This window comes from Sorex fumeus, unplaced genomic scaffold, assembly GCF_029834395.1.
Source record: "Sorex fumeus unplaced genomic scaffold, SorFum_2.1 ptg000063l, whole genome shotgun sequence".
In the NCBI taxonomy this organism is placed as follows: Eukaryota; Metazoa; Chordata; class Mammalia; order Eulipotyphla; family Soricidae; genus Sorex; species Sorex fumeus.
The window spans coordinates 57,898,962-57,926,610 of NW_026606120.1; the positions used below are offsets into that span (position 1 = coordinate 57,898,962).

The following is a 27,649-nucleotide window of genomic DNA, read 5'->3' on the forward strand; positions in this document are numbered from 1 at the left end:
AGCCCTGCTCAGGGCTAGAGACTGACTGCAGGGCCTCGTGCAGGCCGGGCATGTGCTCGAGTCCTGCAGCTCTCTGCACTGCAGCCCTGTCCTTAACAGGACGCCCTGTGAGCTGAGACAGGTCCTGAAGGTGCCTCCCTCTGTACGTGACACAGCAGAGACTGAGGGGCCAGCCGCACAGAAAGCAGGAATGGAACCTGAACCCTTTTTACACCCCCCTTTTTGGGGGGGTACTCCTAAGTAGAGGGCTAGAGGCTTAAGGCTCTCCCCCCGGCCCCTCTCAGCGATTGTCAGTCAACCAAGCTGGGGTTCAACGCTCTAGCCCTGCAGTGCTGGGAACCCTAGGGCGACCCCGGCCGCTGTGTCCAGTGATGCTAGAGGGGCCCCAGCCTGGGCCGGTGCACGCAGGGCAAGCGCTCTAACCTATGGCTATCTCTCTGGACCTGGCAGTTTTCCTCTTAAAGATTTCCATGCGGCTCCACCGCAGAAAACTACTTCTAAAGCAGCTTCTGTGTCTGGGTGGTTTTCGGGGAGGAGGACCCAGCCTGTGGTGCAAGGGCAACTCTCTGCTCATCACCACACAAAATCAAAGGCTCATGGGTTCCTCTGTGGGCGTGGACCGACTGGCGAGTCACTGGCAGAGGGCTCAGGGGGCGCAGGGGGTGGGAGGTATTTGTGGGTCTAAGTGGACAGCCAGGAATCCCCCACCCTCCAGGGGGGCTGCCTAGGACGGAAGACTGTGGATGGAAGAGCGCGGCTGCCACCTAGTGGACAACTGGGACACGACAGGCCAAGGAAGGGCCTTGGGTTGGGTTCGCGCCCACCCCCAAAGGGCCAAGGACAGCACAGGAGACCAGGAGGCACATCAAGACAAAGCCCCAGGCTCAAGGCCACAGGGCAGCGACGCTGGAAGGAGCCTAGGCTGGTACCTGTCTGTCCCACCGCGGGCAGCGGCCTCCCTCTAGCTGCTCAGGCTCCTTGCAGAGGAGCAGGCCAGGGGAACAGCACCCCGGCCCAGTGCATTCTGGGAAGCAAAGAGCTCTGACATCAGCACAGGAGCCCCGTTTCCTGCAGCCTCGTCCGCTGGGACAGCGGTAACTCAGAGGGGCCAGAGACACACAAGTCCCAGTCTGGGCACGGAGCTGCCCCTACACCCACCCCCACCTCTCTTCTGCTGACCCTAGAGGCAGCCCCGGGCCAGGCTACTCGGGGCCCTTCAGAGTGGCCGAGGGTTCTGGGGAGTCTTGGGCCGGTCTCCCTCTCTGCCCCTTTCTCTGGCTGCAGATGGAGTGAAGCAGAATTCCTGCACAGATGGGAGACAGGGGGACAGGGGGACAAGTCTAAGAGGAGGGCCAGGCCGGGGGTCTGCACTGGGCCCCGCAGATAGCTGGGCTTGGTGGCAGCAGCTGGGAAGGCCCCCTTTGGGTGGGAGGGAAAGGGACTCACCAGCGGCCACTGAGACATTCAGAGACTCCAAGCCAGGGGTCAGCTGGCGGCCTGGCAGGACAGTGAGGAGCACCTGGCAGGAAGCTTGTGCCTCTGGGGACAGCCCAGCGCCCTCGTTCCCTGCAGAGTGGAGGGGGGCAGTCTGGGGGTGCCCTGTGTGTGCATGCACAGCCCAGCCCCCAGGGGCAGCAGCTCTACGCACCTAGCACCAGGAGGGTTGGCTGGTCCCACTGGAACTCCAAGCAGCTGGTGACGGGGACCTCGGGGTGGTGGGAGGAGTCCGGGGTGCAGCCCACTGTGCCAGCTACGAGCCAGCCCTGCCGTGCTTTAGTCTGAAAGGAGAAAGAGATCGCCAGACCTTCCTGGGGTGCCAGCAGACGGCAGGGGATAGTGGGGGAAATCCTCACCTGATGGCAGAGATTTGAGCCCTGGGGGAATATGTCTATTCAGAACAGACCACAGCAGAAGGTGGTTCCAAGGAAAAGGAGGAACAAAGCAGAACAAAAAGGCTGATTCCAGTGCCAGGGAAGGCCTCACTGAGTGACTTTTTTGTTTTACTTTCTAGTTTTTGGACCACATCAGGTGGTGCTAAGGGGCTATTCCTGGCATTGCTGTGGGGAGGCACAGGGACCAGTTATGCCAGAGATCAAACTGAGATCAGCCAGGCCGTGGACAGATAGTACAGTGGGTAGGGGGCTTGCCTTACATGCTGCTGCTCTGGGTTCATTCCCCACATCCAAATGGTCCCCCAATCACCACCAGGAGTGATTTCTGAATATACAGCCAGGAGTAAGGCTTGAGCCCCCAGGTATGGCTCCCAAAAATTAAAAAACAAAACAAAAAAAACCTGAAATAATTGACCCTGTCTCCTACACAATCTCTCCAGCCGTTGAGGTCAACATATTTTTTCTTTTAATTTTAATTTTAATGGAGGTACTGTTGCTTTGAGTATTACAAACCTTTCAGGTGTGCATCATTTCAAACTGACATATGAAGGTATTAAATTAAACTCAGTACCGAAAGTCCAATATTGTCCTTTATGCCTGACCCCTAAGCATGAAACATGGGGGTTGGAGAGATATATCAAGCAAGTTTACACACGTTTCGTGTAACTGGCCCAGGTTTAATTCCCACCACCACCACTCCCAGCATCCCGGGTATGACTCAAAAAGCTCTCCAATACTGCCAGAATGGCCCAGATAATCCCAGCTACACCTCATCCTCATGCCTGTGCACTGAACCAGTGGCCTGATTTGTCAAGAACCACTGGGAGAGGCCCCAAGGGCCCGCTTATATTGCTTATGAAAGACCCTTCTCCCCCAAAATTAAGAAACTTGGACCAAGGAATGTGGCTGACTGGTAGAGCACTAGTCAGCATGCCTAGTATACTCAAAGTCCTGGGTTCGATCCCTGAACTAGTTTTTAAAAAAAATAAAAATATGAGATACTTCACCCATTTGCACAGTATCCTTACGAAGGGAAATCTTTAGTACAGAAAGGAGACTGGGAGCACTATGAGGACATCTGGGTGTGGGGGAGAGAGCAATATTCCAGGGAGGATCAGAAAGTGAAGAGACAGGAGAGGGGTTTCCCTGACACAACAAGAGGGCCAGTGGGAAGTGAGGTGCCGGGAAGAGAGAGGGAAGAAAGGTCAGACAAATCAGGACCTCAGAGGCCACTGGAAAGACTTTGGCTTTTACTCTGCAAAGGTTTTGAGCAGAGAGGTGACATGGTCTAATTCACAGGTCAGTAGACCCACTCTCCAAGCTGTGCTGACATCAAGTCACTTAAGAAAGACAAAGTAGGGGGTTTCTGTAGTAATGGAGACTGCTGGTGGCTGTGACCAACGGGAGCGAGGGTGAGACTGGACGAAACTTCAAGGGAAAGGAGAGAAGACCCAGATGGGGCAGTGGGAAGAATGGAGGATGATGCCACGGTGTTTAAACATGTAAAGCTCTGAGCTGGGTCATCTGCAGGAGGAATTGGTGCCTGGCTTTGGAAATGTTTGAGATGCCCTTCCGACCACACGGTGAGCCATCAGATATGTGAATCTGGGCTCTGGAAGCAAAAATGGGTAAGGAAATTATGTTTGGAAGGCACTCAAATACAGATGGTGTTTAAATCCACGCGACTGGGGAAGCGCACTCACAAGAAACGGGTTTATATAAAGTTTATATAAACATAAAAGAGGCAGGGCGGAGATGAGACTGGGGGCATCTGGGGGTGATGGTCAAGGGAGCAGTCAAATACAGGGCAATACTGCCCCCTCGCGTCCAGCAGAGGAAGCACAGCTGGAGGCAAGGCTCAGGATTCCAGAGCAAGGCTTCCTAGGTATCTATCACAAGGTCATTTTGGTTTCTTGGACAAGCAAGTTTCTTTGCTTGCAAGAAGGGCGAGGGTGCGGGGGGGGTGGGGGGGGCGGGCAGGCGGGCAGGGGAGGCAACTGCAAGAGCAATGCTGAGCAATACTGGAGAAACCCAAAATCCCTGTCCATCAACTCCTCACTGCTAACTGCATTTACATTCCACAAATTTAATAAGCAACACGCAGGAGGGGCAGAGAGATGCGCCTGGGGAAAGAGACTAGGAAAGCGCGAGTTTCTGCTCCACCTGAGGTTCTTAAAACTCCGGGACCCCTCGTTTCTAAAGGGGACTTAAAAGGAAGCAAGGAGCAGTGCCCATATCACCCTGCAGCGGGCTGAGCACCCCGGGGGCGGCTGGGTTTGGCTCCTTGAGCCCCCCATGGACCCCCATTACCTGTAAGAAGCCGGCCAGGTCGTCGGTGGAGAACACCGCCATCACCTCCATTGCCCCTGCACTGGCCTTGCTGACCACGGGAGTGAGCGGGCAGCTGCGAAGTTTCCCCAAGTCCTACGTGAGGCTGGGAAATCCCTGATCCCCTGCCCTCCCCGGGCACCCGAGGGTTAGGGGTGAGCGTGCGAGCAAGTGCCAAGACCTGGCTGAAGGGGAACCCGGGTGCTTGGGAACTCGATGTGCCTCGGGACGGGGACTGGGGGGGCAGGAGGAGGGGCATTCGTGCCTGTTTCTCCGGCTGGTGATGATCTTATCGACTCCTAGGAAGTAAGCTGAGCGCAGCACGGCCCCCAGATTTCTGGGATCCTGGAGCCCCTCGAGGACGAGCCACAGCTGCTGGAGGGCGTCCTGGGGTTTCGTGTCCCTGGCCTCGGTCCAGGGCTCGGGCTGCAGCGGGCTCACCTCCATGCACACGCCCTGGTGCACCTGGTGGTGACACAGGGCGTCCAGCTTCTGCCTCCGGGGCCGCAGCACCGGGATGTTCCGCGCCTCGGCCTCCCGCAGCAGCTCGGCCCGATCGCCCTGAAGCCCCGACCGGCCGGCCTGGAGCAGGAGCCGGGTCACGTGGCGGCGGGCGGCCCGCAGCGCCAGCAGACACGGGGACAGGCCGTACAGCAGCTCCAGCCGCCCGGACGCCGGTGGGGCCGGCGCCAGCTCATCCTGGAGCAGGCGGCGCAGCTCCTGGCCGCCGGGCCGCTGGCCGCCGCGTGTCCACTGCGAGCAGGGACGCGCGAGCAGGGCCCCAGAGCGACGCCAGCTCTCCGCTACCACGAACAGCGCCGTGGCCGCGAGGTCACCCCCCGGCACAGGCGCCGGGAATCCCGCCCCCCACGGCCCCTCACTCTGCTGCCCCCAGGCCCCGAGCACCCCGGCCCGCAGCCCACGTGAGCGGCTCCGCTTCCGCGTCCGGCGGCCCCGCTCGCCGGGCCGGCCTCAGAGCGCCCCCTGCAGGGCAGGCTGGGAGGCGCCTTTTCGCGCAGCGGGTGTGGGCGGAGCCGACCCACGTGCCGCGCCCCGCGCCCTTCCGGGGGCCAGGCAGACTGAGGGCCGCGTTCACCCCACCTCCAGCAGAGGGCATCCAAGGGGGCACGTTGGCTTTGCTGTCCAGCCACATGGGTCCAGCTGCCTCCCTTCCCACAGTCCTCTCCCACGTGCTGGACGTCCAGGGCTTGTTTCCTTCCTACATTTCTCCTGCCTCCAGCCCAGTGTGCGCCTCCACCGCCTGGTCAAACCAACCCTCAGCCCCTCAGCAGCTTCCCTGTGGTAACCCACTATCCCGTGGCCGCCGATATCCCAAGTGACAGCTCTGTTGCACCAGCTGACAAGCCAGCCCATGCTCCAGCCTGGCCCTGGAACTCAGCACAGAGCCCTGGAGATCTGGGTGGGGGTCACTTTTTCATCCATCTCACTCCAGCACTACATTCGAGGCCATTTGCACATGACACACCCTATGGTCTGCACTGTCGTTTTCTTTTCTTTGGTAATTTTTTGCAAGCATGCACGGCAAGTGCTCCACTGCTGAGTCCCTGCCCTGAGCACTCTTCTAGCTGGCAAGAGTTTCAGATCCCAGCAGAAGAACATTTCTGCTACCTAGGCAAGTCCACACCCCAGGACGATGCCCCAACCAACCATGACCGAATTCAGAAACCCGCATCTACAGAGAAGCGAGAGAAGTGAAAGACACACTGGAGGCCAAAGTTGGTGGCAATTTTTCTTTTAATGATCCAGGGAAATCCACTGGGGAGGTAGCCCCGATACTCTGCTGCCACGGGGCAGAGACCACGCCGATGAGGCTGAGCAGCCAGCACAGGGCTGGAGCTCTGTGGGGGAATGGGAGGGGCACCGGGCAGCGGGCAGGGGGAGCCAGCGGGAGGCCTGGGACGGCACTCACACACACACAGAGGAAGGCAGCTCTGGGCACCCCCACATCCCTCAGGAATGCGGAGGGGTGTGTGTGCAAGAAATAGGGGAAGCCCCCCCACCCCGCCCTTTGGGCCACAGTTCCCTCCCTAGGTCACAAGGAAGACACCAAGAAGGGGACCAAGAACAAGTTCCAGCCAGCTCAGGGACACCCACCTCCTCTCCCCACCCCATTTTCTTCACATTCACCGTGGGGAAAAAATCGACAAGATGTAAAAACCTCAAATTCCCGAGCCCTCCCTGGGAGTAGTGAAATGCAGGGGCCCCCAAGCCCACACTACTCAGGGGCGGGCGCCCCGGCCGTGAGGGGCGTGGAGGAGCTGCCCACAGGCATCTAGGTCACCTGCTCCGTGGGCCTCATCTGGACGTCTCCGATCTGCGGGAGGCATGAGGCTGAGGCGTCTGCGATGCCCACCCGAGAGCCCCTGCTCGCCTCCTCCTTCGGGATGCCGGGCTCCCCTGGGGGGTGGATGATCGGGGTCAGACTCACCTGGACGTGGGGGGGAGCACTGAGGACATAGATGACGGCCTCGGCCACATCTTCGGGTTTGAGACACTGAGCACACGAGAGGAAGGGATGGGTAGGTCAGAATGGAGCCCGGGTCCTCCCACTACTGAGGGTCTCTAAGGTGCCCGCATTCCCACCCCAAACTCCCAGGTGGGGCAGAATAACTAGAAGCTTTTGTTTGAGGGAGAGGGGGGTAGAGAGGGGACTTGCTTCTAAATGCCAAGGTGCCCTCTGCCCACACTCAGTGTTCACCAACCAGAGAAGAGCCCACCTTTATGTTCTCATAGGTGGCGGCCGCCTTCTCGGGGTCCTTGTCGTGGAGTTTGAAGGCAAACTGCGTCTCCACCAGTCCCGGAGAGATGCACTGGGCCACGAGAGAGGGGTCTGAGCAGCCCAGGGGAGCGTCGCAGGACACCCGCCTTCTACAAGCCAGGCAAAGGGCCTACAAGTGCCTCCCTGAGAGGGTCTATCATCCCTTTTACACACGAGAATGCCGAGGCCTGGAGAGGTGGAGGGAGTTACCCCAGCTCCAACAGCCTCTGAGGGGCAGGAGGCGGATGGGGAACACCAGGTTTCCCTCAGGTCTACCTCTCCCCACCTCAGAGCCAGTGCCACGAGGAAATGCAAGCGGCGGCCGCGCCCAGGGAAATCCGGCAGCACCCCTAGACATGGGCGTGGCGTCACTGGGAAAGCACAGGCCTACCGCGGCCCTCACCGTGGCTCGGATGTGGGTCTGGGCCTCCCGCAGCTCTTGCCTCAGGCCCTCGGTCAGTGCAGTGACGGCGTACTTGGTGGCACTATAGAAATGCACCATGGACTGCGGTACCACGCGATGGCCGGACATGCTGGGTGCAGAGAGGGAAGGGGAGAAGTGAGGGAATGAAGCCGTGGCTCCTGCTGACCCACCCCAACTTCAAGCTGGAGGGAAGCAGCGCTGAGCCCTCGAGAGGCTGAGCTTGTTTTTCAAAGGACCGCCATCCCTCAAGGCCTCCTCCCTGCACTGACCACACAGTGCCCACCCCTCAGCAGGCTGGCGGTCGGAGGTTGGAACGGCCACCAGAGTACATCGTTGGGGCCTTTGACCCGGTTCCACTGAGACATCACTGGAGAGATCAGCTACATCTCCCCTCTCAGACTGGGACAATCCCCGCCCCCTCCCGGTGACACTGTGTATCTCTGAGCCTGGTGGTGGCGCTCCCAGGGTGTCCCTCCTGATTTCAGCCTGCAGCAGACCCCGCCTCACCTGTTGATGTTGATGATGTGCCCATCGTCCACCTTCCGCTCCCGCATGGACTGGTAGGCCTCCCGCGTGCAGATGCTGAGGGCCAGCACGTTCACCTGCAGGCCAGGGAGGGCAAGGGCATGTCTCCAGCTCGGGCCCAGCTCCGCAGGTGGTGGAGCCACAGAGGCCACCCCGGGGTGCTGGTGGTGCTGGCGGTGCTGGTGGTGGGTGGCGAGAGGCATTCCAAACCCGCGTTCGGATCCTACCAGAGACCAACAACAGGCCCGGGGCACCTCGCCTTAGGGGTCCCTCCTCTCGAGACACCAGCCCCACCCAGATGGCAGCAGAGGCAGGTCCTGTCCCTGAGTGCCCCCGGCCCGAGACAGCCCCCCCCCCAAGCCCAAATCCAGGGGACTCCCAACCTCGGGTGTCTGTTCTTCTTTGCCTTCCCCAGACCCCTGTCACTTCTCTTGGGGGTCACCTGCCCAGGCTCCAAAACCGCCTCCTCCAGCACAGACTATGCTGCGTCTCCCCAAGCCTCCCCTCCCCCCACACACTCCCCTCCTGCTCCCCTCCCTTGGCACTGGAGTGGTACACGCCCCAGTCTTCCTTTAACCTTTGTCCTATCTGCAAGACTAGGGTTGGGTAACTTGTCACAGGATGGAAGGGAACCTCCAAGGCCATGGGGATTTCCACCTTCCCCCATCACCTACTCCTGCTGGCAGAGATGACCTCCAGGTACCCCACCACCAAACACGCCTGAAGAATTATCTAAAGTGGGCCCACCCTGAGCCTGGGCCAGAGGGCAGGCGGAGATAAAGCCTCCGGGTCCTCCCCTCTCTCAGCCTGCCAGGGAGAGGGCAGTGGAGAGGAGGCAGGTGTCAAGAGTCGCCTTTACTGCCTCCCTGGAGGGACAGAGACCTCAGCTCCTGAGGAGGGACAGAGAAGTGACTCTTCTAGGGGTGGGGGACAGGGCTGGGAGTGTTAAAAGATGCCTGATAGGAAGGTGCTAATAGAAGTTAGCTAACAGAATAGAAAGGGGCTGCCTACCCCTCCTATATGGGTAGTGCAGAACCAAGAGTAATCCCTGAGCACTGCCGGGTATGGCCCCAAACCCCCTCCTCCCGCCCCCCCCCCCGCCAAAAAAAAAAAATAGGAAGGTACTAGTAAGGCTCCTGGGCCTGGAGCCACAGCACAGTGGGCAGGCTTCCTGCCCGCAAGCTGCTGGCCCAGTTCAGTCCCCTAAACCACATATGGTTCCCTGAGCCCCGCCTGGAGAGATCCCTAAGTGCAGAGCCAGGAGTAAGCCCTGAGCATCACTGGGTATGGCTCAAACACCAAATAATAACAGTAAACATGGAGTGCAACCTGCAAGGGGCCTTAATTACGACCAGGCCCTCCTTCCACAGAGGGGCCAAACTGAGAGACCTACTTAGTAGTAAATAGTGAGGACCCCACGGTGGGGTCTCTGGGAAGGTTGAGAGGGCTGGGCCAATGTTTCTGCTTCATGCCAGGCCCAAGCCCCCGGTAGGAGCCAGGTGGAGGGTGAACACATGGGAAAGACACAGCTTCTGATACCTGAGAGTGCCCTAAACAGCCCAGAGGTTGAAACCTCACGTCCTGAAGAACGACTTGTCCCTGGACAATTTGAAAACATTTTTTTGTTTTTTTTCGGTTGGTGTTTTGACTGGTTTTCCAGACTTTTAAACTCATTTCCAACATGAATTGGTGGTTTTCACTCATTCACAATTTATCATTTATAGGCTGAGGGTACGAAAGAAAATGAAACAGACCAAAAAAAAAAAAAAAAAAAAAAAACAACCCTCTACCCTGTAGTACTGAGGCTTTAGTGAGGGGGCAAGGGGGTCACATACAAACCCGGGCTCTGGGCTAGAGAGACCTCAAAGGACTGAGTGCAAGTTTTACATATGGGACACCAGGATCAATCCCCAGGACCACAGAGTGCCCTAGGCACTGCTCAGAATGACCCCCCAAGCCCACAGCTGGGAGTCAACCCCCTCCCCAACATTATCAGGTATGGCCCAAATATAAAAACAAACAAACCCAAAGTTAAACAAAACCCCAGGCTCCTGACTTCTGTAAAAAAAAAAAAAGACATCTGGTTACTCTGGGCCCATGCTGACCTACAGCAAGAGGCTGGACCTCCGGTTCCTGACCTCAGCCGTGACAGGAGCACGGCAAGTCCACGTCCTGGCCATGCAGGAATGCGCATCCCAGTCAGAGACAAGACCAGAGCTCAGAGAGAGCCCCAAAGGCCTAGGCCAGAACAGCGCCCACCTCACGGTGCTTTTTGTCCGCAGGACCAGGGAACCGAGGACTCAGCACACACTGAGCAGCGTTCTCTCCCCTGCCATGCTTCCTCAGTTGAAAGCCATCAGGAGAGACTGAAAACCAGCCTCCCGGGCCTCCAAGTCAGAAAAGATGCGGCCACTCATCCGCACTAAGCCCGGGGGCGGAGCAGCTGCATCCGCCCAGTCCAGGGACCCGCCCAGTCCAGGGACCCTGAGAGGAAGCAAAGCTCGCTCAGGGGGTCTCCGCAGCCCTCTGGGTCCCCAGGCCCTGGTCAGGGCCCCCGCTGCCACCCTCCAGGCGTGCAGCCCTTACGTTGAACATGTCCTTCCAGCCGCTGGTGCTGCCCGACAGCAGGCTGTCCGGGCGGGCCAGGCCGGCGTTGTTGATGCAGATATCCACCCCGTTGTGCTGGGCGCGCACCGCCGAGAACATGGACAGGATGTCTTCCTCACTGGACAGGTCACATCTGTAGGGGATCAAAGTCCCGGGGTAGCCTGCACTCTTACATTCAGCAGCCAGCTCCTAGGAAACCCATAACTGGAGTGAGCAGCCGACGACAACCTCCCCCTGTGGTCACCCCGCTGGGACCCTCTTCCCAGCAGCCCCTTTAGGGGAAACTCCTGAGTAAACTTTCCCACCTCTCCCTCCAGCACTGAGACACCTTCTTGGTGTCTCCCACCTGGTCCTGCCCCACCCCCTCCTCCCCAGCTGGGTGGGTGGGGCCAAAGGAGGGAGGAGGGATGCTTATCTCTAAGTCCCCGGGAACACGGCCCCCATTCAAAGCTCCTCTGGACACAGTGAAGTCGGGCAGCACAGAGCAAGGGAGCCGCACTGGCTGTGGGGGAAAGCAGGAGGCAGGAAGCTCGTAGCCAGGGGGATCAGGGCTCAGGCACTTGTGGTTTAAATATTTTTTTCCGGTGGGGGCGAGGGGAGGAGCTGGGTCATCCCCAGCAGTGCTTGGGGAATCACTCCGGACAGTGCTGCAGGACCACGGGAGGCAGGGATGCACATAAAGCCTGTGCTCCAGCCCTGGTGAAGGTGATAAAGTCCAAGCACAAAGGGAAGAGGGACGGGGGATGCGGGGTGCCCAAGCGGAAGGCTAGCTTGGCCAGCTCTCCTAGGCAGTCTTTTCTTCCTGGAAAGAAAAGCCTGGATCAGGTGATCCTGCTGTAACTTTCTTTGTGACTCAGAAATGTCCCCTGCCATGATCCAGAGACTCACAAATGAATCTCAGAAGAGAGCAGCTTGCTGCAGAGATGTCTCCAGACCCAAATTATTTAAAATTTTGGAATTCAAGTAGCACGCAGCCACAAAAGCACCCGCATGACATCACATACTATTTTTTTCCCCACTTTTTTGTTGAATCACTGTGAGATAGATCCTTACAGACATCTCATACTATTCATAACAAGCAATACAAAATAATAATGGTGGTGGGACTGCTATTGAAATACTGAATGTTATCAACTATTGTGAACAACTTTATGAAAATAAAATTTAAAAATTTATAAAATGAAATGTCCCTTCGCCCAATTTCTCACAAAGAGTCCAAGAGATAGGACCCAAACTGTTCAAGTCAATGACTCACACAGTAACAAAGTGTGAGCAAGAAAGCTGAGAATTTGCACCTCCCCTGGTAAGGGATTTCTCCTTTCTTCTCCCAGACATAAAGCCACTGCTTCCCAGGCCCCCATAGCCAGGATGGAGGGACTGCTGATAAATTAGTTACTCCCTTCTCATTGCCTCACCTCTGCCACCTTCCCTACCCTCAAAAATGACCAAACATAAATCTCTCTTTGTGACATGGCATCATCCCGGGACTGATAGTTTGGGGTAGAAGAGTAGGAAGGCAAGAGTGGCTTTAGAGTTCAAAAAAAATCCCAGTGTTAGAGGCAGGAGAGACAATAGAGGGGTTAAGGCATTTGCCTTGAAGGTGGCCAACTCAGGTCTGATCCCTGGTACCACATATGGAGGGAGGGAGGGAGGGAGGAAGAATGGAGAAAGAATGGAGGAAGGAAGCTGGGGAGAGCTCAAAGGAGCCCTGTGGATGTGTACCGAAAGGTGTGACCCCAAAACTGAAAAGGAAGAAATCCAGTGTCTAATCCCTGACTTGATCTTCCCAGCCCAGCCCAGCCTCATTACAAAAGGAGGGGCAGAGCCAGGCAATGACTGGCCAGGTGACCTTGGGACTATCTAGGAAACTTGAAAGTGTCCCTTTGGGAGCAACAAGGCAGGCGAGAGTCCTTCCTGTCCACCATCTACCTCTGCCCCAGCCCAAGTTTTTCATCCTTTGCTTGCCCAGGGGACTTTGAGCAACAGGCAATAGTCAGCAGATAAGCACCAGCCCAACCCTGAGTGCCACCTTGCAGGTCTGAGTTCAAAGATGGCACAGGAGGAAAAGTTCCCCCTTGCCCCCTGTTCCATATGGACAAGTCCACTTTGTTTTCCTCTCAGCTGCTACGGGTCAACCTGGGTCGAGTGGGGTTGGGGGCTCACACCAGCTAAGGAAAAGGTCACAAGCTCCAGGGGCCCCTTTGCCTGGCCCACTCCCCTTCAACTGCGGCGGGGGAGGAGGGAATGAAAGGCCTCGTTTCTCGGTTTACCCTAAGGGCAGGGGTTCACCCTCCACTGGGGCAGCGCTGGGCCTCCCCAGCTCGACCACGTTCAAAGCCTCTGCCCCTGCTCATCAGGCTGGCCTCTGGCCGCATGGGCCTTGTGGGCGGGCGAGGTCGCGGCAATACAGCCCTCTCAGCCAGAAGGTTCTCCTCCCGGATGGTCTTGCTGGCCCCCTCCCCCAATCTCGGGCTTCCTCTGTCCTCTTCCCTCTATTTTAAGCAGGGTAGGCGGGAGGAGGGAGAAAGATGCGGAGGAGTCAGATTGGATGCAACGGAGAAGATCGTCGAGAGAAAAAAAAGGTGCCTTCAAAGCTGGAACTTTAGGGCCAGAGCAGCAGGTGGGGCGCTTGCTTTGCACCTGGCAGTCCCAAGTTCGATCCCCGGCACCCCCATATGGTCGCCGGAGCACCGCCAGGAGTGTCTCCTGAGCACAGAGCCAGGTTAAGCCCTGAGCACCTACAGGTGTGATCCAAAAATCGGGGAAACGAAAACAAAAACAAACAAAGGGTGTGGGGTGGGGGTGGGTCAGGGAGGGCTCTGAAAAAGCACCCGCTGGTTTAACCCTCTCCCCTCCCCCACCGGGCCCGCTCCCCGGGGAAACGACGCCCGGCCCGGGCCCGGCCCGCGGCCCGCGCGGACCTTACCTCGATGTTGCTCACAGTGCGGGCACAGCCCACCACCTTCAGTCCCTGCTGGACCAGGGCCCGGGCCACCGCCGCGCCGATGCCCCCCGACGCCCCCGTCACCAGGGCCAGCCGGTCGCGCCAGCGCTCCATGCCGGGCCTGGCCGCCGCCCGCCCGCCCATCTCGGTCCGGGAGAACTGCTCGTGGACCGGCGAGCTGCGGGGCCCGACCGCGTCGCCGCGCCGGGGCCCGGACTCCACCCCCGGCTGCTCCGCCATGGCCCGCCCGAGGACGGCCTGGACCCGAGCGGCCCGCCCCTCGCGACGGCCGGCCGCGCCCCTTCCGGCCCCGCCCGCGGCCGAGCATCCTGGGAGTTGGAGTCCCGCCGTGCCCCGCGCGCGGGATGCCGGGCGGGGTGGGCGGGGGTAGGCGGCCGCGCACTCGCCCCCTCGGAGCACCGCCGGCCTCTGGGTCAGTCCCCCTTTTAACTGTTTCCGACCCGGTGACTACTGGGCGCTTAAAGCGACTCCAGGCTTGGGTCACCTTGGGCGCGATCCTACCTTGGCTAACCAACACGTGATCAGAACGCGAAAACTGGGCCGGGCCGGAGAGGGTGCTCAGAGGGACTGCCTCGTACGTGGGAGGCTCTGATTCGGACTCCGGTCACAGCCTTAATCGACTGCCATGCCCACTGGGGATACAAGAGCCCAGAGCTGCCCCAAAGCACCCCTGGGCGTGGCCCCCAAACCACACACCCACCCCCAAGAACATGTCTTCTGGGAACTGTAGCCCCCAAAGGCCTACAGACTCCGACAAATGGGGCACCACGTATACCCAGGAGTAAAGCAGTAACTAGTATTACTGAGTGCTTAATGTGTAAGAGGCACGTTTAAGCACTTTGTAGTAATGTGTGTAGCGGGTATATGTATGTATATAACCTTACTGATTTCTTCACGGAATTTGCTGAAAGGGAAATGTGCTCCTAAACTGCCTTCTCTACATTCTCCCTTTTGTCTCCTCTTGGACTTTTAGTTGTTTTCCCATTCATCAAAGCACTAAAATCTGCCTCACTTCTGCATTCTTAATATAGCAACCTTCCAAAGAAAAAGCGCCCATCAGCATATCTCCACTACAAGCAATGGAATAAAGTAGTGAGTGAAGCTGGTTTATTTGCTTCAGCAAACACTGGGGTTGGACCCGAGGGCAAAGATGGAGACAAAATACCAGCCTTTGCTTTTAGGAAACTTCAAGAGATTACAATTTGACAGCAACAGGTGGTATAAAGGATGCTGGATCCAGAGCCCAGGGATGAATTCTTTACAGATGCCTGGGTGAAAAGCAAGAAAGGGTCGGACAGGAATCAGGACCTCTGGCTCAAACCTTCCCTATCTGCCTATAAGTGCAAAATTTAAATCTCACCAAACCTCTATGTTGTTCACATACAATGACTTGAGTCTGGCAGAAAGTCCATAGAATTAATTCCACCTCCACTGCACAGAGACATTGACTGTCCTGGAGTCAATATAGGTTGGTGGCACAGTCTGCTGCCCACCCAGGATTATCAACATGCAGACACAAAGCTCTAAGCACAACATCCTAGATGAACCATCGACACAACCTCTTAAATGACAGCCAAATGCTACTTCTTAGGAACTCTTTCCTTCAGTACTCAGAGAGCTTCTGAAAGCAGCAAATTGTCATGCCACAGTGACTTTATTGTTGGAAACCAGATAAGGAAGAAGCACTCACACAGACCACAATGTGGTTCACTTTCAGGTTGCCTTCTGATCCAAGTTCTACAGACCAATTACTTAAAAGTCAACCCTTGGATGAAATTCTGACAATTTCTGTTTTCATTCTTTGACATCAATATATAAATCTCTGGATCTACGGAGCCTCACTTTACCCACCAGGAGCTTTTAATTAAAAAAAAAAGTCATTAAAATTCTCATGAGAAAGATGATTGCCAATACTTATATAGGTAGCACAGCAAATTTATTCTTTCAAAACAAGTATCTGGAAACTACTTTCCTCAGTAGTCAACTGTGATCAGGGAAGATTTCTGTCTTCAAATATCTGTGTCTATCCTCATTTGCCCTTCAGTCTCTCCAACATCAACATCAACACTGACCAAGTATCAAGTCCACAAATGGCAAATATTAAAATACTGCCACACAGTAAGCAGAAACATGTACACCAAATTTTACTATGCATATTAATAAATATTCTTTATTTTAAATTTTGCACATTGCGCTTTTAACATTACATCCAAACATTTTGCAAGTGGATGTCTACTTTGTAAAACCATATATTCAGCTCATTGTCATTTCTGTACAGAAGTATAAGTACAACATTACTTTTTGCCACTAAGTTGCTTTAGTAAGTCTCACAGAAAGAGAAACATTTAATGAAAAGAGATGGCTTAAATCATATGGCAGGCCTGCGCAGCCACACAACTAAAGACACAAGCCTGAAGAAAGAACTAATGAGGTTACCTCCACCGTCTCCCAAAACAAGAAAGAATCACATTGATTTAAGATAAAATTTGCCAGAAGTCACTAAATTAAGAGTTTTGTTTTTTTAAAGAGAAGGCGCAGTAGTCATCTTGAGTGTTTCATTGAAAGACAGAGCTATTTTATTTATTTAATTTGCTCCAGCTGTTGTCAACCAGCCGCTACAAATGGGCCTCTTGTGATCATTTAAGCGGCAGTACTTATTAAATTTCTCCTTCAGATGTTGTCGGTATTGTTCTCTATTGCTGTAGAAAGACTGGTTATTAGCCATAAATGACTGTATTTCGTCTTGTGAGATAAAGATTTCCTCATCTGAAGTACATTCAGATTCATCCTGCAAATTAAAGCAGTAGTTAAGACTGGTTTAAAACTACAAAATGCTGAACCCTAATCCTAACCCAACCCTAATCCTAACCCAAACTCTAATGTTAACCCTAATCCTGAGCCTGAATTTAACCCTACTCTTAATCATAACTAAAATACTAAAGTTAAAACTCTAACCCCAATATAAAAAGGAAAAAAAAAAAACACAAAGTGCCACTATGGAATGTAGCTAAAAATGATAGCAGTCTACCTTTTTTTCACATCAATCCAGCCACATAAAGCTTTTAATCAAAATGCTTCTAGAATAATCATATCCTTAGAAAGAATTAAAACCAACCGAGGGCCAGAGCAATAGTCTAGTGGGTAGAACACTTGCCTTGCGTACAATAGACCCAGGTTTAATCCAGATATGGGTCCCTAAGCCCTGCCAGGAATGGTCTCTGAACTCAGATCCAGGAGTAAGTCCTGAGCACCGCTGGATATGGCTCAAAAAACAAAACAATAAAAGATCTAAAACAATAGTACAGCAAGTAGGGCACTTGCCTTGTACGAGGCAGACCAAGGTTGACATCGTATTATGATCCCCCAAACAAACCCCACCCCCCAAAAAAAAAATCCCTGAGCAGAGTCAGGGGTAAGCCTTGAGCTCCCCTGGGTGTGGTCCCAAAACCTAGTAACCAAACTTGGAATTTAAAACTCTTGATTCTATAATTTGTCAAGGGAAACCAATAAACCTGAAAACAGTACCGCTTTCTTAAAAAAAAAAAAAAAATCAATGATAAGATGCCCGTAACTCATTACAACATTTTAGATAACTGACTTATTTCCAATTAATCCTAGTTGAGGATTCAATCTCTAAATTAAATAAAACCTCTTAAAAAGCTTATAAATTACAGAATCAGAGACAGTGCAGCAGGGTAAGGCACTTCCTTGCAGGCAGCTGGGTTTAATCCCCAGCACCACACAAAGCCCCCCCGCAAGCCCTGTCCCTGTCTGGAATGATCTCTGAGCACAGGGTCAGGAATAAGCCCTGAGCACAACTTGATGTGGCCCCCATCAAAAGATAAATTTCTACATTACTAAGAAAAGAGTAAGGGACCAGAGAAATAGTACAGCATGTAGGGTGCTCGCTGTACATGGTTCAATACCTGGGACCCCTGGCATGCGCATTGCTAGATGTGGCCACAAAACCAACCAAACAAAATAATAAAATACCAAAAATTACCAATAGGATTTTATAAGCACATTAAAAAAAAAAAGAAAAACCAGTAAAGGATGTGGTTCCATTAGGAAGTATTTACTAAATCAAAAACACCACCTTTCTCCTCCTGTACCCACCCCCATTCCTCCACAAATCATGAACTAGACCACATAGAAACAGGCATAATTTATCTGACATATCAAAATTTGAATCAATTACAGAAGATTTTCCAAATCAAATGATACTTTTATCCTACATGATAATTCATAACGACGAGCATGAGCTCCTGTCGGATTCTATACACTCTCTAAATATAGGAGGGTGGCTATCACAATTGGCCATCAGCGAGACAGTTTGCTTATGGGAGCCCTCTTTTAAGAAAGGAGATTGCTGGACACAATACTAATTCTATTCCTTTTCCAACTGGTCTCTTCTAGGTTTGCGAAAGAGGAAGTGGAAAGTGCTCTATTGCTGACCTACATCTCCCTATTCTCAATTTCATAAACACTCCCCTACCCACAACTTTAAACTCATAAATACTGTGCCCTCCCATATATACCCAGGTGAACAAACAGCTACACATGACAAAATATCATGATTTACTTACAAGGAGTTCAACTAAGCTCTTGGCACCTTTTCCAGAATCAGGACCAAATGATGTTTCTGTGGGTTCTACCAACTGTGGTACAGTTTTCCTATGCTCAAACCACGGCAGGGGTTGCCCACCCTTTTCAGAACTGCAACAGCTTTCAGGATGTGCATCTTTGGTCTTGTCTCGGTGAAACACTGTGTGCACGGGATTTCCTGAGGTCTCTCGATTACCTGGATCTGTAATACAGCTTCCAAGCTTTTGGATCTAAAATCACAATAAAGAGTTCCCAGGAAAATAAAAGCAAAGAGTAAGAATGATTATCCTTCACAGATCTCCTCTTCTCCCAAAGTATACCCTGAAAGTATGTTCAAATTTTTTCCCCTCTGGCACACCTAGAGGTGTTCAGTAGAATTGGGGATTGAACCTTGGTCAGCTATGTGCAAAGCAAGTGCCCACCCACTGTTACTGTATCTTTAGTACTAGTATGTTAAATTCTTAGGGGAAATATTGAATAAAAGCAGCTGGTTATGTTAAGTCATCAATATTGTTTCATTTTTACATATGTAATTGTGATTGGAACTTTTTTCCATTTTATAAATGGGAAAACTATGTCAAGCAACTTTTCAAGATCACAGACAATACAACTTAAAAGTATTATCAAAGAATAAAACTGAGGGCTGGAGTAAAACTGAGGGCTGGAGTAATAGTATAGCAGGTAAGGTGCTTGCCTTGCATGCTGCCAACCTGGGTTCAATCCCCAGCACCCACTACGGTACTGAACCCACCAAGTATGATCTCTTGAGTGCAGAGCCAGGAGTAAGCCCTGAGTATCCCTGAGTATGGCCCGCAAACCAAAAACAATAAAAAACTGATTTTTGAAACAGCTTATGTTTTAAAAACTGACAGGACAAATGATCACATCTCTCACTCTCTCACACACCACAGATATACATAATGAGTAATTGACGGAACCAAATAAAGCATTCATTATAACAAATAAATTCTAGCAGGTATGCATGCACACTTGCCACTCCAAGGAAGAAAACTGTTCTCTACTCAATAGCAAAGGTTTAATAATTAAGACAGGAAGTCAGAGAAATAGTTCAGAGCTATGGCACTTTCCTCACATGTAGCTGACTATAGTTCGCTCCCTGATGCCACGGATCCACAGATAAAAAGAAAATGCAACAATTTCAAATTATCAAGTTAGATAGCTCAAGGGATGGAGCATATGCTTTGCACATAGGTGCTGAGAGGCCCAGTTTTGACCCACCTTTCAGTCCCCAACACTGCATATCCTACCCCTCTTGGCGCTGCCCTGTGGGCCTGGTGGGTCCCAGACTGTGGGGCCACAGCACTTTCTAGGGCTTGCACAGCCGGGTCAAGTACCATCAGGAGGGATCCCTGAGTCCCCTGAGCACTGCTGAAAACAAAAACAAGCCAAAAAAATAAAAATCTCACTGCCACACCTCCCACTTACATGTTCATCACATTTCAAGATCTTGCTTTTCTTTTTCTTCTTTTTATTTTTTCCTTTGGTGTTGTTCTCTTCTGAATTTGCCCAACATTCAACACAACTATCACCATCATCCTCTTTATCTTCACAATGATGAACACAGGAGTCATCCCCTACAAAAATCAATCATCTCTTATTTGTGTGCTTTACATTATTAGCCATGCAAAAGAAGTATTTGGGAAACTTCATCTGGACCTACCATGTTCATCATGATTACAAATGCCTTCAGTGCAGGCAACATCCGAACCCTCCCGAGAACCCGTTTCACTCCCTTCCATGCTAGATGAATATCCACAATCACTACCATTACAGTGTGGAGATAATCCTGAAAATAAATAAGAGTTACAATTAATATACCAATAAATGTATTGAAAAGATGAACCCACCACAAAAAAAAAGTGAAAACTGATAGCTTATCAAAAGTAGAAAGTAAATTAGCCAATGAAAATTGGGTTAGCAATTTATAGGGTTTTATTGTTGATGCTGTCAAATAATAAACAAACACCATAAAGTAAAAGTAGTGTATTAATAAGTTATAGGTATTCTTGGTGCAATGAAGCAGTTCAAAAATTCTATGTCACCAAAAAGACGAAGAAATAAAATTCTGGGTCCAAGCAATAGTACTGTGGGTAAGGCACTACCTTGCATGTGGCTGATCCAGGCTCAATCCCCAGTACCCCTCTGGTACCCCTACCCCTGCCAGAAGTGATCCCTAATTGCAGAGTCAGGAATAAGCCCTGAGCACCTCTAGATGTGTCCCCCCTCTCAAAAATACCCTCAAAATTCTATGTTAAGAGATGTTACAAAAACTTTTATATTAATATGAGAATATACATAAATATGAAATAATTACATTATTTGTCTGAGGCTAATGTTGTTAATGATACTTCAGTAATAACCAATTTAACTATTTACTTACCTTTTTTTATTTTAGGTGACCCCAAAAGATTGCCACTGCTGGGACAAGTACATGATGTGTTTTCATTGGTAACAATTACTTCTACACAACTAGTACCATCTTCAGTATTGCCACAGGCTTTGCAGCTGTTTTCAATGAAGTCTGTTTCCTATAAGGATCAATATTAATGGTAAAAAAAAAATATTCTTTCCAGCCCATAATGGCTACATTTTAATTTTCTTAATATTAATCAGTAAGAGGTATCTTTACATGCCCCTGAAAAACATTTTCAAGGCATTTGTCTTGCGTGTGGCCAACCCCCACTTCCCAACACCACCAGGAGTGATCCCTGAGTGCCTCTGGACATGGCCCCCAAATCTAAAAATTAAAAAAAGAGTATAGGGCCACAAAGATGGTTCAAATGGCTGGGGCACAAGTTTTGGAGCACAACCAGGAGATACCACCAAGACCCAAAGGACATGGTCAAAATCAAGACAAGAGTCACTGGTAACAAAGTGCTTACCCTGGAGAGTATATGCACAAGTACCACAAACTGATACGCAAAGTTGGGTGAGCACCATAGCAAAACAAAAATCTGTCAGTGCCACAGCCAGGCATGCATGAGACCCCAATCAATTCAATAGCAAAAGAAAAAGGGAGGGAGGGAATTTCTTAAAAGAGAAAAAATATTTTGTATTTTAAAATACCTATTTTAACTCATATAATTATATGTCGTTCCCCTTTGCAAATAATTATATAAAAGTTAGTGGTATTTGCCAAATCCAAGATAAAGCAGGTCTCATTTACTTAGGGGGAGGAGTTTGGACCACACCTGGCAGTGTTCAGGACTTACTCCTGGCTTAATGCTGGTAGTGATCTGGGAATCATGTGATGCCCGGGATCGAACCTGGGTCATCCATATGCAAGAAAAGAGCCTAAAACCCTTGTACTATCTCTCCCGCCCTTAAAGCAAATCTCAAAGGTATTCTCCTAAGGTGAAAAGATGCTCAAACTGCGACTATGTTTTATGCACACTTGGCATGCTGGAGGCCCAAGTCTAATTCCTGGCACTGCATGGTCCCCAGCCCTGCCAGATGTCCTCCAAAATCAAGTTTTTTTGGGGAAAAAGAAAAAAAAAAGGGCAGGGCAAGAGAGCTAGTACAGTGGGTAGGATACTAGTCTTATACTCAGCTGATCTGGGTTCAATCCCCAGCACCACATATGATTCTTCAAGTACCACCAGGAATGATTCCTGTAGACAGAACCAGGAATAAGCCCTGATCATTGCCAAGTGTGGCCCCATAACAAACATAAAGGTGATTTCCTGGTCCCAGGAATGCTCTAGGTAAAAACAATGTTGACGATGACAATAAAACATAATTTGTCCTATTCACTATATTGACATACCAATAGTACAAAAGTAATGATGAGAACAGTTCTTGATTTTTAGCACACATCAAGGTACAGTAATAATAACTGGCAATTAAAGTGTATGATCTAAAGAAAATAAAAGTAAGGTGGAGTTCATGCCCAATTCAATCAGCCTAATCAATGGCTGAATAAATAGCAATACTCCTACATTAAAATAAAAAAAAATTAAATTAAAAAAAGTGTATGAACTAGTATTATATTCTTCACTTGTCAAGCAAATCATGAAGCAGTAAGAACATTTTATTAAATATCATTTTAACCCAGGAGCAGATGGCTTTTAGAGAAGTATGTCAGGCTTTTTGCTGTGTACCAAAGCACAAGGCTTGTCTTTAGAGAAAAGTGAGCGCAACTACTTAAATTGTTTTTTTGTTTGTTTAGTCCTTGGGTTCCCACAGTGCTCAGGGGCCACTGGTGCTGGTGCTTGGGGGACCAATAGGTGGTGCCAACTACCAGCTGTATGCAAGCCAAGTGCCTTAACCCTGTACTGTCTCTCCAGGTCTCAAAACTATTTCATTTTCAAAGTCACCTCATTGTCTTCATCCTGAAATACCCATTTCATATAAATGAGAGAGGCCTGGAGAGATAGTACAGCAGGCAGGGCAATTACTCGCATCAAGCCAACCTGTGAACACTTGGCACCCCACCCTCGATCCTTGGCACTCCATATAATTCCCTGAGCCCTGCCAGGAATGATGCCTGAGTGCAGAGCCAGAAAGCCCTGAGTACTGTCAGGTGTGGCCCCCAATCCTAAATAAGTTAATAAGACCAACTATCATTATTTAAACTTGCGTATTTAAGATGTTTTCACAAAAATGAAGATAACGACACCTGAGTACACAGCCCCTAAGAATCACCCAGGTGTGACCCAAAAAAGTTAAATGAAGTTAAAAATAAAGTTAGCCTGCCAGTTCAAGGGAAACAACGAGGATGTCACTTGGTGGGAGAAAGCATGCCTCTCATAGGCACAACCCTGAAAGTAATCCTAACACCACCAAAAAGTTCTTTCAAATACTGGTTAATGGGGCCAGAAACAACAGTATGGACTTAAGGCCCGGTCTTGCACAAGGCTGACCCATTGATCCTGGCACCACACATGGTTCCCAAGCCATGCCAGGAGTGATCCCTGAGGGCAGAGCCAAGAGCAGCTGTGAGCTCAGTCAGGTATGGCCACCCACCCTGCCCTTCCCCCAAACCCAATGTTCTGTTAATGAAGAAACTCAAAACTTTTTAAACTACAACCCAAACCCTGAAAATTTGTATACACCAGCACAGTGAGCCTGAAGCTTCCCTGAACCTCAGGCCCTTTCGAGGGTCCTGACTGTGGCTAGTGTTAAGGTGCCTGAACTGCAGGTGAGAAGCCATGAGTACCTCCCCACACCCAAGTGTGAGTCCCCTGCACTGCTGTGTTGTTCCCTGGTGCACTACAAGGGGTGTGGTCTTTAGCCAGCTGCAACCAGACATCACAGCAACAAAGAAGGAAAAATATAGGTAAAAGTTAAAGGGCCATGAGACAATTCCAAGAGCTGGAGTATGCTTTGCATGGGTTTGATCCCTACCAGTCGTGGCTTGACTCCAGTGCACCCCGTAGGAAGTCGCCCCTTAGCAAGCTGGTGAGTGTTTCAAAATAATTTAATCAAAACAGAAAACCAAACAAAATGAAAGGCCACCCGGATGACATTTGTCGTAGTTTTACATGATCATCTGCTATTATATAATGAAATGTCAACATCTGGGAAGATCTACGAGTCAGTAAACCATATGACCAATATATGTTACAGAATCATGCACAGTAAAGGATAAATTCAAAATGCAAGACAGACTTTAACAGACAAACTTTAAGGACATCTGTAGGGTGTCAGGTTCCACAATGAACTGTGCTTTAAAAAACTGGGGCTGAAGCAATAATACAGCAGGTCAGGCGCTTGCCTTGCATACAGCAGACCCAGGTTTGATCTCCAGCACCCCATGTGGTCCCCTGAGCACCACCAGGACTAATCCCTAAGTGCAAAGTCAGGAGGAAGCCCTTTGCACAGTATAGTATGGCCCAGAAACAAAACAAAAACAACACAAATACAAACCACAGCTGGAGGTAAGGTACACAGATCCAAAAACACAAAAATCAAGAAACACAAAAACACAAAAATCAAGAAACACAAGAACACAAAAATCAAGAAACCCCAAAATAATAAAATGTAGGCATTTACAGTCAGTATTAATGAATACTACCTTCTTTTGGCTTACTTCCTTTTCATCTGCTGTTTGTAAGGGAGTAGGAATATCACATACACATTTATTTTTTCGTCGATTCTTCCGCTTTTGGCGTTTCTTTTCTTGCTTGAGTTCTCTTACTCGTTCCTCCTCTGAAAATTCTTCACAAAGTTGTTCCAATCGGCTAATACCCTGTACTTTTTCCACAGTCATCTATTATAAAAACAAAATTCAGTCAACACTGGTTAAAATGTTCATATTTTCTATGAAAATTCTCATGTCTCATGTTTACTTTGAATAATACCACATACTGGCTTTGAAAAAAAATCGCGCGCACACACACACACACACACACGATCACAACCATCCTGTTATTCGTCGATTGCCTCGAGCAGGCCCCAGTAACATCTCCTTCGTCCTAGCCCTGAGGTTTTTTAAAAAGTGCCATATTCAAGGCTCTGTCAGAGTTAGGAGAATGAGACCCTTCATTGTTACTGGTATTTGGCATATTGGGTACGCCACGGGGAGTTTGCCAGACTCTGCCGTGTGGGCAGGTTACATTCGGTAGTTTGTCCAAACACACACACAAAGGAAAAAATGCTTAAATTTCAAGTTCATAAAAGATGTGTTACAAATACACTAGTAGGGCTGGAGCAATAGCTCAGCAGGAAAGGCCTTGCCTTGCCTTGGACAGTCAACACGGGTTCAACCCCAACATCACATACTGTTCCCTCCGCACCACCAGGAGTGATCACCGAGAGTAGGTTGAGACAGAAGCAAGAACTGAGCACACCAGGGTATGGCCTAAATTTCTTTTTTTTTTAAACCGGAGCTGAAGAGGTAGTAAGTACAGCAGGTAGGATGCTTGCCTTGCATGCAGCCAACCCAGGTTCAATCTCCAGCATCCCATATGGTCCCTGAGCTCACCAGGAATAATCCTTGGGCAGAAAGCAAGGAGTAAGCCCGGTGCATTGCCGCGTGTGGCCCAAAAATAAAAGTCAAACAAGACAAAACAGAAAGATGTACTTATAGACACTAGAGCCCGGCAAGCTACCCAGAGTACTCGATATGCCAAACACAGTAACAACAAAGTCTCCAATGGAGACGTTACTGGGCCCGCTCGAGCAAATTGACGATCAACGGGAGGGCCATTACCTTTACCTTTACCTTACCTTATTCCAAAACAATATTCTAGTCTGAAATTTCAAAATATTAATACATCAATGTAAATCTTAATTTATTCCCTCAACAAGAACACTATTTAACCTAACTAAACGATTTACGTTTCTTTCTTTCTTTTTTCTTTTTCTTTTCTTTTCTTTCCAGGTACTGAAAGGTTAGGTTAGAATTACAGCTTATATTAAGAATGGCTGGAGGAACAGTACAAGGTTTAGACACATGTCTTGCAAATAGCAAACTGCTTCAGCACCAGCAATAGAGCATTCCCTGGGCATCACTGAGGACAGTTCCAGAGGTTCCCTAAGCACTGCTGGAATGGCTCAGATAATGCATCAGATCCTCAGGCCCTTCCATTGAACTGCCAACCTGGCTGGATGAGAATGACCAAGGACCCTCAATCTACTTTGCCCCACTTGGGAGCCCCCAATACCAAATCAAAGCATTCTGTACCATGCTTTGACCACAGAAGGGCACTGTCCTTACCTCAAAACTCTTGCGTAAAGCATCAACACCAAGATAGAAGAGCATCTGCCATGTCTGTTCCTCTGCTCGTAGTTTTTGCCAGATTCGATGTAGTCTCTCATAAAGATGAATCCCCAAACAGGTCAGAACTTCTTCTTGAGCTATATCTATTGTCTTAGCATGCCTTTCTCTTCGCCTAAAAAGAGTAAATCATATTTCCAGTGCTCTTAACTAAAACAGTAAAATATGGATAGCATCTACGAATTTAGGTTTAAAACACAATTTGGCATAATTGTGTTATACGTTAGAAATTAATCACGAGAGAGCTAAACATTCAAACTCAATATGGGTGTAATATTACACATACACTGAGATTGAATGTAAACTGTTTATATGCATATATAAAAAACATACATGTATATAGGTATATAACCAATATAAACAATGAGACATGATAGTAGAACACAGTCCTATTTTGTCAAAAATAAGGTAATTCAGGGCTGGAGAGAGTATAGCATTTGCCTTGCACACAGCGAACATCTCCAGCACCATCAAGTACTATGAGGACTAATTCCTGAGCATAGAGCCAGGAGGAATACCTGATCATTATCAGATGAACAAAACAAGTAAATAAAAATAAGGGAATTCAAGAACATATTGATTTCCTTAGCAAAGACAAGTGTTTTTGGTTTTTTTTTTGTTGTTGTTATTGTTTTTTGCTTTTTGGGTCACACCCAGCCGATGCTCAGGGGTTACTCCTGGCTCTGCACTCAGGAACCACTCCAGGCGGTGCTTGGGGGACGATATGGGGTGCTGGGAATCAAATCCGGGTCGGCAGCGTGCAAGGCAAACACCCTACCCACTGTGCTATTGCTCTAGCTCCAAAGACAAGTCTTAAGTGTCTGAGAGGGAGGGAAGGAAGGAGAGAGGGAAGGGGGGGGAAGGGAAGAGAAAGGAGAAAGGGGAGAGAGAGGAAGGAGGAAAAGAGGGGGGGAGAGAGAGAGAGAGAGAGAGAGAGAGAGAGAGAGAGAGAGAGAGAAGAGACTAACTCCCCAGTTCATAGCAAGGAAAAATCTTCAGTCTCATGCTTCCACTGGGAGAGTAGGAGTGGGGGGTGGGGGGGAGGTATTCCAGGTCATAGTAAATACAACACTTGCCTCACTATCCAATGATAGTAAATGTTTATATTTTCCCCCTTTTTCTTAAGTGTCAAATATTGAACCCAGGCAAATGTTCTACCATTGAGATATATCTCTGGTTCCCCTCCTTTTTTGAGGTGAAACAGAGAGGAAAAATTAATAAAAGAGTGATTCAATCATGGGAGAGGCCCTCTAAGCTAATCTTTACCGAAAGTGTTCACAAAATTTCCATGATAAAGGAAGTCTTTGGGGGCAGGGGGCTACAGCTCACCAGCAGAGCATATTCCTGGCATGTGCAAGGCCCTGGACTGGATTCCTAGCACAACAGGGAATAACAAAGTCTTTGTACTATAAAGATCTAGCAGAAAGTGGGCACTCAAGTTAGAGATGGTACATCAAAAAAAAATTATGTGAAAAAGGCCAATGTCTTTGAGGACTACTTTTTTGTGATTTTATTTTCAAAATGAATCCAAGAGCCAGGGAAATAGTAGAGGAATTAGGGCACATTCTTTTCACGAGCCAGCTCTGGGTTTAATCCCTAGCACCAAATGAGTAGGTGTGGTCCCAGAGGTCCACAGCACTGCAGGCCCACACAGCACTACACTGGGCCCTAATACTGAATGGCAACACGAGTGGTACCTGTCCCCCTGAACATGGCCTCACCACTCCTCTCCAGTAAACCCACAACCCCCGAAAAAAGAACAAGGAAAAAAAAAGAAGACAAA

At 50.0% G+C, this 27,649-nt stretch overlaps 3 protein-coding genes across 6 annotated transcripts in view; all 3 read right to left on the minus strand.

The window, feature by feature from the left end:
• Nucleotides 1–1,172: 1,172 nt before the first annotated feature.
• MRM1 (mitochondrial rRNA methyltransferase 1) lies at nucleotides 1,173–5,373 on the minus strand. The gene is made up of 6 exons (XM_056126531.1): nucleotides 5,322–5,373; nucleotides 4,486–5,191; nucleotides 4,203–4,296; nucleotides 1,649–1,778; nucleotides 1,447–1,566; nucleotides 1,173–1,303 (listed from the first exon to the last, which is right to left on the minus strand). The coding sequence occupies exons 1-6, from the start codon at nucleotides 5,371–5,373 to the stop codon at nucleotides 1,203–1,205; spliced, it is 1,203 nt and encodes a 400-aa protein (XP_055982506.1). The 3' UTR covers nucleotides 1,173–1,202.
• A 723-nt stretch (nucleotides 5,374–6,096) lies between these two features.
• On the minus strand, nucleotides 6,097–13,781 carry DHRS11 (dehydrogenase/reductase 11). The gene is made up of 7 exons (XM_056127041.1): nucleotides 13,482–13,781; nucleotides 10,535–10,744; nucleotides 7,931–8,025; nucleotides 7,403–7,532; nucleotides 6,959–7,051; nucleotides 6,670–6,735; nucleotides 6,097–6,555 (listed from the first exon to the last, which is right to left on the minus strand). Exons 1-7 carry the CDS (start codon nucleotides 13,737–13,739, stop codon nucleotides 6,514–6,516), a joined length of 894 nt encoding a protein of 297 aa, XP_055983016.1. The 5' UTR covers nucleotides 13,740–13,781; the 3' UTR covers nucleotides 6,097–6,513.
• Nucleotides 13,782–15,662: 1,881 nt separating this feature from the next.
• GGNBP2 (gametogenetin binding protein 2) overlaps nucleotides 15,663–27,649 on the minus strand; it is a 41,315-nt gene continuing 29,328 nt past the window's right edge. For 3 of the 4 annotated variants that reach the window (XM_056127525.1, XM_056127527.1, XM_056127526.1), the window contains 7 exons: nucleotides 25,807–25,981; nucleotides 24,163–24,357; nucleotides 20,527–20,674; nucleotides 19,807–19,932; nucleotides 19,572–19,720; nucleotides 18,107–18,355; nucleotides 15,663–16,308 (listed from right to left, as the gene is read on the minus strand). In XM_056127525.1, coding sequence (XP_055983500.1) covers nucleotides 16,105–16,308; nucleotides 18,107–18,355; nucleotides 19,572–19,720; nucleotides 19,807–19,932; nucleotides 20,527–20,674; nucleotides 24,163–24,357; nucleotides 25,807–25,981 — 1,246 coding nt within the window. In that variant the 3' untranslated portion in view covers nucleotides 15,663–16,104. The remainder of the gene's footprint in view (nucleotides 16,309–18,106; nucleotides 18,356–19,571; nucleotides 19,721–19,806; nucleotides 19,933–20,526; nucleotides 20,675–24,162; nucleotides 24,358–25,806; nucleotides 25,982–27,649) is intronic. The other variant, XM_056127528.1, reaches the window with a different exon arrangement.

Excerpts from the sequence above, each read along its gene's own strand:
- MRM1 (XM_056126531.1), bottom strand. The coding sequence starts at position 5,373 with ATGTGGCTGGACAGCAAAGCCAACGTGCCCCCTTGGATGCCCTCTGCT. Across the intron at positions 4,297-4,485 it reads ATCACCAGCCGGAGAAACAG|CTGCCCGCTCACTCCCGTGG; the intron begins GCACGAATGCCC and ends GAAACTTCGCAG. Across the intron at positions 1,567-1,648 it reads GCCAACCCTCCTGGTGCTAG|GGAACGAGGGCGCTGGGCTG; the intron begins GTGCGTAGAGCT and ends TCCACTCTGCAG.
- DHRS11 (XM_056127041.1), bottom strand. The coding sequence starts at position 13,739 with ATGGCGGAGCAGCCGGGGGTGGAGTCCGGGCCCCGGCGCGGCGACGCG. Across the intron at positions 8,026-10,534 it reads GCTGGAAGGACATGTTCAAC|GTGAACGTGCTGGCCCTCAG; the intron begins GTAAGGGCTGCA and ends CCTGGCCTGCAG. Across the intron at positions 6,736-6,958 it reads CCACCTATGAGAACATAAAG|TGTCTCAAACCCGAAGATGT; the intron begins GTGGGCTCTTCT and ends TCGTGTGCTCAG.